Below are 15,775 nucleotides of genomic sequence, written 5' to 3' on the forward strand. Positions count from 1 at the left end.
CAAATCCGGCCTCAGACCAAACACTTGGCACTTACTAGCTGTGTGACCCTGGGCAAGTCTCTTAACTCCAATTGCCTAAAAAAAAGAAAAAAGAAAAAAAAAAAGGAGAGCCCAGCAGAAGGCAGGCTTCACAGCCTCAGGCGCCATCTCCTGGTCAGCCTGGGTTTTAAGACCTGGTCTTCTTTGGAGGTTGGAATCAACTTTATTCCCTTGCTTATCCTATTTTATCCCCTCCCTCAGCCTTGGCCAGCCAGCATAATTCCTGAAAACTAGGGATTAAGACTCAGCAGCTTCTTGAGGGTGAGTTATCTTCCCAGAGACTCCTCAACCTTGGTGGCCCCACCATCCCCAGGCTTGCGTAAGCTTGGCATCATCTGGATTCTTCTCTCCGCCCTCTGACCCTCTGACCCCCCCCCACTAATCTTATTAATTAATACCCAAGGCCTGTTATCCCAACCTCCACAAGCTCTCTCCATAGATGGCTACCATTCTAGAGCAGGCTTTCATCACCTCCCACCTGAATTGTTCCAATAGCCTCATCTCTGCTTTCTCTGCTTCCAGCCTCCACTACAGCTGGTCAGCAAACCAGCATTTATGAAGCCCTGACTATATGCCGGGCACTCTGCAAAGCAGTAGGGATACAAGGAAAGGCAAAAGACAATTCCTGCCCTGAAGGAGTTCACTGTTTGATGGGGAAGATAACATGCAAACAATTAAGTACAAATGAGACATATAGAGGCTAACTAGGAAATAATCAACAGAGGGGAGGCAGTGGTATGTATGGAAGGTGAGATTTTAGTCGGGACTTCAAGGAAACCATGGAAGCCGGGAGGAGGAGATGAGGAGAGAAAGCATCCCAAGCATGGGAGACAGCCAGTGAAAATGTCCAGAGCCAAGAGATGGAGTGTCTTTTCTAGGAATAGTCAAGAGGCCAGTGTAATCTCCCTTAAGCCAAAAACTTTCAGTGGCATTCCGTGAAAACTGCCTCTGACATTCAAGGTTTCCCCAAGATCTGGCACCACGATTGTCTCAGTGATCTTCCTTATCTCCCGCTATTCTTCTGCATTGTCCACATAGCTGGATAGCTCAGAGTTCCCATTCTCCTGCCTTTACTCTCACACTTTCCCAATGCCTGGAACAGGGTCACCCTTCCTATCTCTGTCTGACCCTGGTTCTAAAGCATCTACCTGCCAGGACTGTGGTAAGGTTCAAATGAGATAATGTCTGTAAATCACTGGCACATAGTAAATGCTAGGTAAATGTTAGGTGTTTTTATTAAAGTGAGAAGGGACTTTAGAGAGCATGCATTCTAATCCCCTCATTTTACAGATGAGGAAACTGAGGTTCCCCCAGCTAAGGTCACCCAGGTATTGGCAGAGTTGGGCTTGGAACTCAGCTGCTCAGACTCCACTTTCAGCACACTTTTCATTGCAGTAGTCTGCCTTCCAGAAGAAATCTCCCCCCCTCTGAGCCTTCACTTTCCAGGAATCCCCTGAATTCCTATGGTTAATGGGGGGGGGGAGCAGTTAGAGTAATCTCTCCCTCCTCCAATGTTTCCTAGGGATTTTCTGCTTGTCCTATTTTTCTTTCTTTGTCATTCAGTAATTTTTTTGGTGTAGATGGTGTATCTCCCCTAGAAGATCATGAGGCAGCTAGGGGACACAGTGGATAGAATGTTGGGATTGCAGTCAGGAAGACCTGAATTCAATTGCGGCTTCAGACACTCACTAACTCTGTGACCTTGAGCAAGTCACTTAATTTCTGTCTGCCTCTGTTTTCTCAAGTGGAAAATGAGGATTATAGTTCCCAGGGCTGTTGTGAGGATCAAATGAAATTTTTAAAAAGCACTTGGCTCTCAGTCAGTGCTTAATAAATGCCTGTCCTCTCCTCTCCTCCTCTCCTTTTCTACCCCCCCCACCTTAAAGGCAGAACTCTGCCATTATTCCTTTTTGTGTTCTTAGATGAGAGGGAGTGTGGCGTAGTGGATGGAGAATTGGTCAGGAAGCCAGAAAGACAGGTTTAAGTGCTGACTTGGATGTATATGGCCTGAGTGATTTGCCGCATCTTACAGGATCACAGGTTGAGAGCTGGAAGGAGCCTTAGAGGTCATTGAGTCCATCCCCCTCATTTTGTAGTTGAAGAAACTGAAGCCCAGAGTGTCACCCGGCTGAAATGAGATTTGAACCTGGGTCTTCCTGACTCCAACTGAGGTCTCCTCTTTCCACCACCCTACAGTGCCAGTGCATTGCTGGAGGGAGTGTTCTTACTGGGAGTTCCCTATACAAATGAAATCCTGGCCAGTTGTCAGGGGAGGGTGTAAAGGAGATCTTGGTTAGGTCCTGGTTTACCTAGGTGGTTTCTGAGGCCCCTTCCTGTTCCAAGAGCCTCTGAAGTGTTTGGCCAACTGCTTTGAAAGTCCCTTGAATTCACAGGGTCCTTGATCAGTACCAGGAAGGAACCATGGAGATCCTGTAGTCCACTCCCTTCCCTTTTTACTGATGACAAACCTGAAGCCCAGAGAGATTAAAGGGCTTTCCCAAAGTCACATAGGCAGTAATCAGCTGATGATCTGAACCTAACAAGCATTGAATAAGTGCAAGGGAAGTCACTTTAACCATTATTGGCCTCAATTTCCTCAACTGTAAAATGGGCATAATAACATCATCTGCCTCATAAGGTTATTGTGAGAATTTAATCATATATCTGTAATACCCACAAACCACTTAGCACAGCACCTGGCACATAGCTGCTGTTTGTCTTTCATTTTCAAAGAGGACAACGACATCACGGAATGGTCTTGACTCATGGGTGAATTGGATTGAAGTGAGGCAGAGTTACATGAGGTCATCAGCCTCACTCTCTCTTCCACAGTCATTGAAGTCCTGTGGCAGGACAAATGTCAAGATGACTGGTAATAGCCAGGGACGCAGTGGGTGACCTTGGTGTCTTTGATGTCTGACTAAGGTCTAAGCTCGGAACTCCACAGCGCTTGCTCAGCTGCCTTCATGGCCATTGGAAAAAAATGTCCTCATCCACCCATTCTGACAGAGAAAGTCTTCACATACTTGGGGTAGACATCCCCTTAACTTGATGATGGCTCTGTGATCCATCTGTTACCCTCAACCTGGTTTAGCCTGTCTGCCAAGACAGTTTATCAGGGTGTGGCCATTGCACATTCTACAGCTTCTTGGAACCACAGGTAAGAGTTGGGTGAATCGTGTGGATGCCAAGGGTGGATGAGCAGCCCTGAAAAGGGCTCAGTAGCCCTCACAAGAGAGGTGCTAGTCCTCCTGGAATACCTATACACCCCATAGTACATGGTACCTAGTAGGCATTCCATAAATGCTATTTCCCTTTCTCCCTTCCCCCTATTTGTGCTAAGTGGTTTGTAAATATATCATACCTTAGGAGATAGGAGTACAGAGATAAGAAGCAAACAGTCTTTGCCTTCAAGAAGCTTCCATTTTACTGCCCAAAGATGCATAAATGTGAACTTATTTGAGAAAGGAGTGAGCACTGGAAGCTGAGCTGGGGGTTGGGAGAAGCGGAATCAGCAGTCTCCTCTGAATCCTTCCTTCTCTGTTTGAATATGGGACGTGGCATGGGGTGGAGAGTCTGGAGGCAGGTAGGGGTGGATGCCTCCCCTGGGTCCTGATTCTTTCCCTCCATCCCTGCCCACCCACCCCAATGACTCTGGGAGGACCAGAAACTGAGTTCAGTTCTCCCTATCCCTTGCTCCACACAAGGTTGGGCCTCTTTTATTGCTCTTATAGAAGACAACAGAAAAGGGGGAGAGGAGGATGCTACTGAAGGAAAGAGGTTCCTGAGGGACAAAGGTGCTTCGTGGAGTCCTTTCCCAGCCAGGTCCAGGGTGGCATGGGCCTTATGTCCTAGGCATGCCTCCTGAACTGAGCTCCTGGAGATCTGGAACTTGGTGGGGAAATGTGACAGCTGGGCTGGAGGGGGCTGAATCTGGGACTGAGTGGGCAGGGATGGAGAAACTTTGGGTCTTCTGTCTGCTCAGGCAGGGATGGTCCAGGAAACCCAAGGGAGTAAAGGTGACTTTGGGGTTGTGGGGAATCTTTGAGGAATGAGTTGATGAGGGAGATGGGGGCAAGGTCATCAGTAGTTGAGATCCCTCAAGGGAAAGGCTACTGGACCTCCTCAGGTTATTAAGCGCATGGCACCTTGCTGGGAAGCAGGGCAGGAAATCCTGGGATTTTCAGCAGGGAACATTTGTGTTGAGACTGAAGGTTTGACCCTGGGTTCTTCTGGTGAAGGGAAGGCTTGGATTGTGGATTCAATCCCTTCCAAAGACGAGGGGTTCTAGGCCCCCCTGAACAGGGCAATGCAGGACCCTAGGAATTCCAGAGGATAGGGCATAGGGTTTGAGGTGGTGTGGGAACTGGGGGCCTCCAGCATCTGGGAGTGGAGAATGAGACATGGCTTTGGCATCCCATAGTTGGGAACTGGTGCATGTGTGGCTGGGATGACCTGGAGCAGGGTGTTCAGAAACTTGGGGCAGTACCTCACTCACACCCAATCTCGTGCTTGGCTGTCGCCCTCCCACCTGCCCTGGGTTTCCAGGCAGCCTCCCTGGGTTTCCAGGCAGCTTCCTTGGGTTTCTAGGCGGCTTCCCTGGGGCTTGGTTGAGGAGCCCCGGGCGCAGGCTGAGGCCCAGGGCGGTGGCGGCAGTGGCAGCAGCGGGCACAGGCGGCGGATGACACGGCCATAGGCAGCTGAGGCCAGCACCAGCAGAGGAGGCAGCGTCAGGAAGCCCAGGACAATAAGCGCGGATGAACTGCGGTCGTCCAGCAGGGCTCGGCACGGGCGGGAGTCCGAGCGCAGCACCTGGAGAGGGAAGGAAAGAGGGGGCACACACATAGCACCCCGCTCCACTGCGGGAGGGGATTGGAGCACAGACACAGCATCTCCTTCCACTGCGGGAGGAAAGTGGGATACATACACAGCACCCCAGTCCTCTGTAGGAGGACACAGCACCCTTCCCCTCTCTCGTGGACCTTTCCGGTCTGAGCTGAGATTTCCTGGAACCTCTGTGCCCCCTCCCGGAAATGTTCCCCAGCCCTGTCTACTCTCGGAATCTCAGGGTCCCCTCCTGTTCAATTCACCCCCCACCCCAGCCTTTGCTACTCTGGCTGCCAGGAGCAGGGGAGAGGAGAGGGGAGACCCTCCCCACTACCGTGATTCATCTCAGCCTCCCCTTTCAACTGTTCCCCCATATCTTCTTTCTCTTAAGGTTCAGCCTTCTCCCTCTTCTCCACCCTTTACCTCCATTCAATCCCAGATCCCCTGACTCCTCAGCAGACTCAGCTTTCCCCTTCTCTCCAGTTTCCTCCCTCACTCCTCTTCAACCTCTCGTCTCCCCCGTCTAGACTCAGGTCCCATCATCACAACATTTCAGGGTTAGAAGGTACCCCATCTGGGTGGCACAGTGGACAGAGCTCCTCTGGAACACCTGAGTTCAAATGTGACCTCAGACACTGTGTGACCCTTGGCAAGCTACTTCACCTGTTTGCCTCAGTTTCCTCATGTGTAAAACAGGGATCATAACAGTTGTTGCGAGGCTCAAATGAGAGAGTATTTGTCTTAGCACAGCGCCTGGCACATAGTAAACACTACATAAATGGTAGCTATTTTTCTTATTATGTTATCTCTCCTCTCCTTGTATATTTATATCCATCGTGTGCCTGCTTTTTACATTTGCTTGTCTGTGGAGGAGGGAGGGAGAAAGGTGCTGTCCAGGAAGAAGGGGAAAAGGGGAAATAAGGGGAGACTGGGGGCCAGGTTGTTTCCCCTTCTAGAACATAAACTCTCAGAGGGAAGGGACCATTTCAGTTTTTTGTCTTATTATCTCTAGGACCTGAAGACAAAGTACCTGGCACATAGCAGGTGCTTGGCACTTGCCAATTGATGTGATTTCAGGATAACAAACACTTCACTCCCCCAACAGAGTCCGATCTGACTGAAACAACTGAACAACAAAAACATGCACACTTGCCTCACACACACCCCCTTGCGCGCGCATGCACACACACACACACACACACACACACACACACACACACACACACGCTCTGACTAGGACGATCTTTGGCTCCCTAAAGCCCTTGTGGAGGGCCCATCCTTCTACCATCTGGTGGCCCCTGGTACCAGGAGGGGAGACCCTCTGGAGAAGAGGAGGGCAGAGAGCTGGTTCTCCCTCCCCAACTGGTGCCAAACAATAGGTCTTCTCACCCTACAGAAACAAAGGTCCTCGTGAAACCTCAGCCTGCTCTTAACTCTTTGGAGCCCAGATTTTCTGGAAGGGTTCAAGGGTGAAAACTACCCTAGGACACCTCAGTCTATAGGGTCCTTACCCGAACCTTGCTTTTTTAAAAGCAGCCCCTTTTGTAAGGCCTCCCATGGGGCTATAGCAGTTTCCAAATCCTGAGCCCCGGTTGTAACAGGGTCCTGCCTTTCATTCCAGAGACCCCAGAACCTGGGGCTGGGTTTGGTCAAAGTTGGGGCTATCCTGACCAGATTGCAGCCCAGACTATGCCACCCTCTCTCTTTGGGGGCTCTTGGATCTCTGGCCACCTGTCCCCCAGTTCTCTAGGGCCTTCAGATCCACCCACCCCCATCCTACGAGACCCAGGGCCAAAGTATCCTCATCCTTCTGTTTGCCACCCTTGCCTCTGGGGCCCTCTCCCCCTCAAACCTCAGACCTCTCTCTCCTACTTTGTCCTAGAGTCCAGCTCCTTCATTCCCTGGGCCCCAGCACTTCTAAATCCCCTCAACCCTATGGCCCAGCCTCTGAACCCAATTCAAGCCTATCTACCCCTCCCCTACCATCCTGGCCTCAGCTTCCTCCACCCCCTCTTCTTCTCCAGTCTGTAGCTCACCCTGGAGTGACAGTGGAAGCCCACGTAGACCACAGCAGCCGATGGCAGCAGGGCCAAAGAGAACACAGCAAGGGGCAGCAGCAGATGGAGAAGGAGGAGGGTCAGGTTGGCAGTGGCCAGCATCAGCGCCCAGAGGCAGCGCCCAGCAGGACCCAGGGGCTCTGGGCGAAGATGGGGAACTTTCAGGTGGAGTGAGGGGGGCCCAGGCAGCATGGGTGAAGTATCAGACACCCCATCCTCCACTTCTGCCTCCAACTCAGGTTCAGACATCCTCTTGGCCCTGGCACAGTCTTCAGAAGGCAGGAAGACAATTTAGGTGGGTCTCAAAGTCCCTTCAGCCCTTGTGGCTTTGACCCCCTAGCTCTCTTTGGGGTATGTCCCCACCTCCAGCCATAAGCCTGAGGAGGAAGGGCTATCTAGAATCTAACCTTTTCTCCTCTGGCGTCTTGATTTCTGCCCTCTCCCTGAAGGCAGCCCTTCCATTAGCCCTCAGCTGTCTCTCCAGACCCCTGTGTCCATCTGGATCCAGGCTGTTGGAGGGGTCCAAGCTCAGGCTCCAGCCCAGTAATAAGAGGATCAATCATCTGCAGGCCAGAGGGGTCCCTGTTGTCTCCACATTGAGTATCCCCTGCCCCCAGGACCTTGTCCCCTCACCTAAGGCAGGCAGAGCTGGGGCTGCTCAGAGCTGAAGGCTGTCTCTGCTCATTGTGATGCTTCTAAAGGCAGTGCTGCTTCCTTCCCCACCCCCAGCCCAGCCTCCCCTTCGAACTGCCCACAATTCCCTCTTTAACCCCATGCCCGCAGATGCCAATGCCTCAAGTCTCTCATTGCCTCTGCTGACCAGCTCTAGGGGCAGGGTGGAAACCATCCTACCTTTGGAAAGAGGCCAACACCCTCGATTCCATTCTAGGTACCACCAACCAGCCTTTCCAGTGAAGAGAGAATCCTAAAATCACCCTTTTAAAAATAAATTTTTATTGGGTTCTTTTTACATTGCCTAAATTTCTCCCTTTATCCATGCTCCTCCCCTCTCCCAGAGAGCCATCCCAAAGAACAAAGAAAAAGAAAAAAAAATTCATCAGAGATCATTAACATATGAAAAAAAATCTGACAACATACACAATGTTCAACACCCATGAATGCTCCCACTTCTGCAAAGAAGCAGGAGGAGTCTTCTATATTTTCTTTGGGGCCAAGCTTCATTTTTGTAATTTTTCAACATTTATTGGAAGAATTAATTATTAAAGGCTCCCTGTGGTTATTTTTTTTTGTCATATCTGACACTTTGTGATCCCATTTGGGGTTTTCTTGGCAGGGATACTAGAGTGGTTTGTCATTTCCTTCTCTAGCTCATTTTACAGATGAAGAAACTAAGGCAAAGAGGGTCAAATGACTTGCCCAGGGTCACACTGCTAGTAGGTATCTGAGGTTGGATTTGAACTCAGGAAGATTCCTGACTCCAGGTCCAATGCTCTATCCACTGTGCCACCTAGCTGTCCATTTCAAGAAACTAGAGACCACAATTAAGGGGATGAGTCAATCATGAACAGTGATGGAGAGGGCAGGGAATATATGTCTTCACCCCTACAGTGGTCTCATTCTACTTCATACCCTCTTGATCCCGTCTCGCCAAGCCTTAGAAGGAGAAGGGAGTCCCATGTGTCTTGGAACTTGGGAATTCTTGGGAAGTGTGTTCCAGTCTAAAGAGTCCATGTTTTAATCTGGAGGTAATAGGGAGTCATTCAAAGGTTTTTTGTTTTGTTTTCTTTTTCTTTTTCTTTTTGTTTGTTTGTTTCCCAAGGAAGGAACATAGTTAGACCTATGCCTTGGGAAAATAATTTTGGCAGCTGCATGAAAGTTGTATTTGAAAGAGGAGAGAGACCACTGAGGCAAGGAGACCTATTAAGAGGCTATTGCAATAGTGCATTTGAGTGGTGAGAAGGGGGTGTGGTGCCTGGAAACGGAGTGAAGTGTGTGGCCTCTTGGGTTGGTGCTGGAGGGAGGGGAAAGATGTTGCACAGTTAGATATGGAGTGCGGAGGGTTCAAGAGGGAGGGCATGGGAGGGAGAGCAGTGGCCAAAGCCTTGGAATGCTGAGATTGGCATTGGAGAGAATGAATAGGTAAATTCTAGGGGGATGGAAGGTGGGTAGATGTGGCCCCGGAGACCTTGATACTTCAACAAAGGGGCAGAGAGAGCACAAACTGCCCATCTGCCAGAATGACTTATGGGATTAGGCCTTCCAAAGGTCTTCTTTCCCAGCCCAGGCAATGCACCCCTCCAGTCCTGCTCAGACCTCTGTCTCTGCCCAACCGTCTCTCTGGGAATTTCTGTTACTGGAAAATAAATGGGGCATAGGCATAAGGAGGTCATGAGGCATCAGGACCCACCCATTTGTGGGCTGGGAAATTCAGTATCCATATCCTCAGTCTCACTAGAGATGCCTCTTCAGCTCAGGGCAGCTCTTTCCTCCCAGCCTTCAACCCAGGCTCATTCCTGTGGGTCAGGACCCTCCTAGTCTTCTCTCTCCAAGGGAGGCTAAAGCCTCCTCCTTCCTTCAGCCACCTAGCACATTCTTTTTTTTTTGCTTTTTTTGGTGAGGCAATTGGGGTTGAGTGACTTGTCCAGGGTCACACAGCCAATAAGTGTCAAGTGTCTGAGATCAGATTTGAACTCAGGTCCTTCTGACTCCAAGGCTGGAGCTCTATCTGCTGCCCCACCTAGCTGCCCCACCTAGCATATTCTTCCTTGATTGATACATACCCTTATACCTATCCTATCCTCCCCATTATTAAATTAATTATTAATTAATTAACCTCTACAGGGTTCTGGCTTCAAAAAAAATTAATTAAAATAATTTTTTATTCATAAAAATGCTGGATTAAGCAAAATGTGCTTTCTTAGATTAATTCCTAAGGCAAACACTTCACAAGTACAAAGAGGTATTTGCTATGTTGCAAGCATGTATTCTCATCATACATGCATCTAAACTTTTAAAAATTTATTTATTATTAATTTTCAGCATTCATTTTTATAAGATTTTGAGGAAATTTCTAAAATTTCCCCCCTCTATCCTCTCTCCCCTCCCCAGGACTGCATGAAAGCTGATATAGGCTATACATGTACAATCATATTAAACATATTTCCACATTAATCATGTTGTGAAAGAAGAATCAGAATGAAAGGGGAAAACCATAAGAAAGGGAAAAAAAGTGAAAATAGTATGCTTCAATCTGCATCCAGACTTCATAGTTCTTTTTCTGGACGGGGACAGCAATTTCATTGTATTGATGAGAGCTAAGTCCATTATGGTTGATCATCAAACAATGTTGCTGTTACTGTGCACAGTGTTCTCCTGGTTCTGCTCACTTCACTCAGCATCAGTTTATGTAAATCTTTCCCAACCTTTCTGAAATCTGCCTGCCTAAATATCTAAAGAGGATTAAAAAACTGTATGTTTATATGATAAATTATATCATTTCCTGAAAGTTGCCCAAAGAATTACTACACAAGTTTGCTATCAGAAATATTTTTATTACGTAATATTTAATCATGTTCAATCACCTATTCAACAGAAACTTGTTATCAGCCTTTTAAGTTACCTACTACTATATATTTTTTTCCGTTGTTACATTAAAATAATCCCTCTATCCTTTATCGATACAATGTTCACAATTGGGGAATAACTAAAGATACATACACACAAAGAATTTCTTTCTTTTCTTAGAGCAGGTGAAAGTACCAGATGTTAGGTTGCTATCTGCTGATAAGCCAAGTATTGATCCTGACCCTAATTCTACTGCATTGTACACGGGTAATATATAGCATAAATACTCAGAAAACTGCAGTAGATGTTTTATTGGGTATGGTTTAACTATTGGAGGTTATCTTTTTTGAAACGGTAAAGTGGAACAATGCATAAAAAAATTTCATTCTAGTCAACATTTAAAACATTCTTATCAAAATGGATCTGAACATGTCTTCCAAACCCCTGCTGGGCACACTCTGGAGGGAACTGTTCATTGCATATGGGGCACACCTTCTGGTGACCTTAGACGAGTTCTTCAAACTTGCTTGGCTCCTCGTTGGGAGGAAACATTAATTCACAGAGGAGACACATCAGAGCTGGACTAAAAGCAAAAGCCCATCCCATGAGCGTGTAAAAGCTGGCTTGCAGGTTCAGGAACAGTAAGGATGTTCTCATCATCATCACTGCTAGATTCGGGGTCTTCTAAACCAGCGGGTGGACTACAGTTTCCAGCAAGCTGGCTACAGACTACACTGTCTTCCAGTTTCCACAAGAACATTTTTACAGGTGGCCTTTGGATTTCATCTGGGTAAAAAGCACCATCTGCTCCATCTCTTGTGTCCTGGGCTGCAGAGGGATTTCCAAACTGCAGAACTGGTTTCCTATTTGGCACTGAAGGCACAGGACCACTTTGCTCTTTGGGGTGTCACTCACTTGGGATTGCCAGGAACTCTTCCATGACTCTCTTGGTTTGATTTTCAAGTCTCTTTTTAAGCTCCTCCTCTTCCTCCTCCTCCTCCTCCTTCTCCTTGGCGAGTTTCCAAATAAAAGGGCAGATCATTTATTTCTTGTTCTCTCTTCACCAATTGAATTTTATACTGGTCCTCCACTCCCATGAGCCGCAGTTTTGCATCCTCAATGATTTTTCACCTGCTCCTTCCACTTCAGCTCCAATCTGGCCAGTTTGTCAGCATGACCATTATGTTTGGCCCTCTCATTCAAGAGTAGTTGATTACGTTTCTTACACTTTTCCGTTTTCTCAGCAACTTCTTTGGTCATTTCAGACTTGCCCCTTTGTTACCACCTCAGAAATTGTCTCAGATGTAGCAAGTTTAAATGTAGCAGGTTTTCTTGGCAAAGATACTGGAGTGGTTTGCCAGTCAGGGTCCTAGCTGTCCTGGGGAGGCTTCTGGGATGCTAATAGGAAGCCCAATGAAGTAGAAGACACACAGTACTCTAAGGGTTAAGAGAATATTAATGTTGTTTTTCCAGGACTTTGTGAAAGCCCAGTTTATTCTGTAACTTGAAAGGTGTCCTAAAGTCCTTTCCCCCTTATCTTGAACCAGTACCAAAAGAATTGCTTTTTCGTCCCTTAGCTTATGTTCCCCAGTCCTTTAATTTTTAACCTGTGCCTTCATGCCCTGTAAACCATAAAGAATTCCCTTCATCTCCCTCATCCTATGTCATAAAATCCTTTCTGGACCTGCTTCTAATCTTTAACCTCCACAAAACTTCTAAAACTATCTTGTAAGCAACCATCTTCCTCATCCTGTCCTTATAAAACTGTCCCTGTTCCTCTTTAAGTTTCCAGTCTTCTTTCCAGGGCTAGCCCACTGCTTTTGTGTCAATAAAGCTCCCAATGGTTACAGAGAAGGTCTATATGAATTCTTTCACACCTTAACCAGCTCTCCCAATTCTAAACCTCAACATAAAATGGTGCTGAAACCCGAGAGTCCAAGTATTAATTGGACTCTGCTGATCTCCTAGCCACTGCGATAACAGGTAAGCACCCTTTTCTTTGTTCTCTTCTCCAGATCTTTTCTGCTCCTACTGTCTCCCTGGATGAGAGACCCCTGGAGTGTCCAGACACTGCCAGCAGTGTCTGAAGCTCCACTGACCTCTGGGCAGTTAGTTGGACTGTTAACTCTTGTATAAGAGGTCACTTATACTTGCACTGGGTTGGTTACATTTTTTTCCTCTCAAGTGTCTTGGGATGCTAAGGCAATCGAGAGGCTGCTAGGAGACTGCTAGGTTGGGAAATTCAGGGAAGAAGATCTTAAAGGAAAGTGTCTAGTGTTCCATTGTAACTCAGCCTCACCTCAATGTAATCTAGAAAAATGACTTTAAAGGGGATTTCTAAACAAGACAAAGCTCAGTAAGAAATTTGGTCTCCAGAACTTAAAGAAAAGGCACCTTGCTCTGTATGAGCAGACTTCTTCCCCCTGCACCTTAGTTTACCCTGTGCTGTTCCTTCCCCTCCCCGTGGGATGTTGGAAAGGGGGGGAGGTGGGCCTTCATGCCTGGTTTTCTTTGGGGGTCCCTGTACCCTGTTTTCAAGGTCTCATTTTCTAGTACAAGCAGCTCGAAATTTCCGGGAGGATGGGAATGGAGAGCTCAAAAGCTTAAGGTTTATCTGATGATTCTCAAAGAAGAGATTAAGAATTACAGCTCCTCTCCAACTGACACTGGAAGGCACGTAAGCCTCCTCTCTCTCCCTATCCCTTCCTCACCCTGAAGTTGGGGTGGCTCTCTAAGCACCTAAGAAGGCCTGACCTCTCAGGTCCTATTAGGTCAGATAGCTACAAGGCTGTCTCATACTCAGCCTGACTCTCAGGCTCTCAGTCCAGTGGTTAGAGGCCATGGACCCAGGCTTACCTTTGCAGCATAGAGGATGGATTCCCTATCCAGAAACATACACACAATTCTGTCAATTCTTTTACTTCTCTCATCGATAGGGAATTGGGAAAACTGTAAGTACTCCCTTCCCTCTACACCCCATGTACTTCCCTCTACATCCCTATCTTCATGCCCATGCCTGAAGGATCTCCTTTCTCCCCTGGCCTCCTGGCCACCGGATCCTTGAAGCAGGACTCAGTGGCACTTCCTTGAAAGTTGCCCTAGGTTAGAACTGGAAAAATTCAGTCTCCAAGACCTTGAAAAGGAAAGCTTTGTGCCTGGTAAACTTTGTTATTGTGATAAGGCTAATTTAATTGGGTATGTACTTGCCTTAGGGGAAAAAAATCCCTGAACTTTCCAAGGTAAACACCTTTTGGTACTTAGGAATCTGTGATTATTGAGAATTTTGGTTTTATGGCACTTTGAGGATTTGTGATACTTAAAAGACATTTTACACCAACTTGGTTTTGATAAATTCCAATCTTTAAGGTTTCCAGTTAACTCGTTTCTTGAAAGTTTAGAGATAATTTTAACATCAGGATAAATTGTAAGTTTTTTTTAAGAAAGGGAAATACTTTTTACAAAGAAATGTTTTACAAAATATTTTTGTGTGATTTTTTGAAGGCCTACTAAATTTCCTTTCGCAAGCTAATTTGTTGCAATAATTTGATCCCGATAACAATTATGTCCAAGTCTACTGTGAATTTTCCAAGTTTCATCCCTAGGTTGTATCCTTGGACTGGCCTTAAATTAGGTACCTTCAGAGAAACAGAGTCAATGGTTTGTGCTGCAGGTATCATAAGAAAGGACTGTGGTCTCATGAATGTAGGTCTGAAAGGTTCAATGCCCCACTCTAAGTTGTTGGTTTTGGGGTTTTTTTTTTCGGTTAGGCAATGGGGTTAAGTGACTTGCCTAGGGTCACACAGCTAGAAGTGTTATGTGTCTGAGGCCAGATTTGAACTCAGGTCCTCCTGAATCTAGGGCTGGTACTCTATCCACTGTGCCACCTAGCTGCCCCAAAATCATATATTTACCTTTTTTTTTCCAGGCAGCACCTACCTGCCCCCCACTCTAAGTTTTTAAGGGGTGGAGATAGAAGTGAAAAGGTTAGGACAGCTAAAACTTCTTAGCAGTTTCTGGAAGTTTTGAGATTGATCATTAAGGAATTTTGAAACACCTCTTTACAACCCTGGTCACTCCCTTCCTCCACTCCCTTCCATTGAGTCAAGAGGGTATCTCAGTGCGGACTGCAAACAGCCTTGGAGTTTTTGTGTCAACCCCTCTCATCCAAGATCAGATTAGGAAAAGAGAGTTACACCCTTGCCCTACCTGCAAATTCACCTTCTCCTACCTGGTGAAAGGAAGGAGCAGGAAGGGCAGCAGCTACAGCCTGGAAGTATCTTCCAGCACACAGCCATGGGGAGAGAGTGATCTGTAGTGATTGGCTTTTGCATGTGGACAAATTTGCTTTTGAGATGTGAGTCCTGGCAGATTTTTAATTAGTGAAACTTGCCATCTGAGGAAAAAGCTCATGGGACCATAACAAATTGTGTTTTGAGTTGTCTGATGGGTCATAAAAATCCATCAATAATCAATAGTCAATAATCCACCATCTGACAGGTACGCTATAAGCTACTCAGAGAGAATGTGACTGTCACAGGTAGAGATCTGCATCTGGAAAAACTGAGAGGACAGTCTTAGCCTCAGCCTAAGATGGAATCCTCCTGGCTCAGTTTCCCCATTTTGTTCCTTTGAAAAGTAATGTTTCAGGGCAGCTAGGTGGTACAGTGGATAGAGCACTGGCCTTGGATTCAGGAGGACCTGAGTTCAAATTCGGCCTTAGACACATAATACTAGCTGCGTGACCCTGGTCAAGTCGCTTAACCCCATTGCCTAGCCAAAAACAAGCCAACCAACCACTATTTCAGGGGCAGCTAGGCGGCACAGTGGATAGAGCACCAGCCCTGAAGTCAGGAGTACCTGAGTTTAAATCCAGCTTCAGACCAAACGCTTGACACTTACTAGCTATATGACCCTGAGCAAGTCATTTAACCCCAATTGCCTAAAATAAATAAATAAATAAACAAATAAATAAATAAATAAAAGGAATGTTTCTTACCTGACTACTCCTGAGGCTGGCTATGAGGTGGAATTGATTTGATTTACTATATGGTTGGAAAACTGTGATGTTTTATCTAATCATGTCCTTGCCTTTCCTTTTTATGGCGAATTTCTGTAATCAAAGCAAGTGGTCAGTAAAAGATGTGAGCACAATGCAAGTATGTGAAATCTTGCTGTTTTCGATCTGAATGTGTAGTCATCCCCCATCCTAAACTGCTGGGTAAATTAGTACTCCTGCATAGCCACATGAAAGATTAAATCCTTGGAACAGAACATTCTTTCTGAATGACATGGGAATAATTAGACAAAGGAAAAAAAGTTTGTGAAAC

The 15,775-nt window shown here is 46.7% G+C and overlaps 1 protein-coding gene across 1 annotated transcript; it reads right to left on the reverse strand.

The window, feature by feature from the left end:
• Positions 1–3,710: 3,710 nt before the first annotated feature.
• Positions 3,711–7,625, reverse strand: TMEM278 (transmembrane protein 278). Its single transcript, XM_020972270.2, has 2 exons — positions 6,903–7,625; positions 3,711–4,851 (listed from the first exon to the last, which is right to left on the reverse strand). The coding sequence occupies exons 1-2, from the start codon at positions 7,170–7,172 to the stop codon at positions 4,534–4,536; spliced, it is 588 nt and encodes a 195-aa protein (XP_020827929.1). The 5' UTR covers positions 7,173–7,625; the 3' UTR covers positions 3,711–4,533.
• Between the last annotated feature and the right edge of the window lie 8,150 nt (positions 7,626–15,775).

This window comes from Phascolarctos cinereus, unplaced genomic scaffold, assembly GCF_003287225.1.
Source record: "Phascolarctos cinereus isolate Bilbo 61053 unplaced genomic scaffold, phaCin_HiC Scaffold_726;HRSCAF=1367, whole genome shotgun sequence".
NCBI classification, from domain to species: Eukaryota; Metazoa; Chordata; class Mammalia; order Diprotodontia; family Phascolarctidae; genus Phascolarctos; species Phascolarctos cinereus.

What these genes read in the sequence shown, in the direction of transcription:
- TMEM278 (XM_020972270.2), bottom strand. Translation starts at nt 7,172, where the DNA reads ATGTCTGAACCTGAGTTGGAGGCAGAAGTGGAGGATGGGGTGTCTGAT. An exon ending in GCTTCCACTGTCACTCCAGG is followed by an intron (nt 4,852 to 6,902) that starts GTGAGCTACAGA and finishes TTCCCTCTCCAG; the next exon opens with GTGCTGCGCTCGGACTCCCG.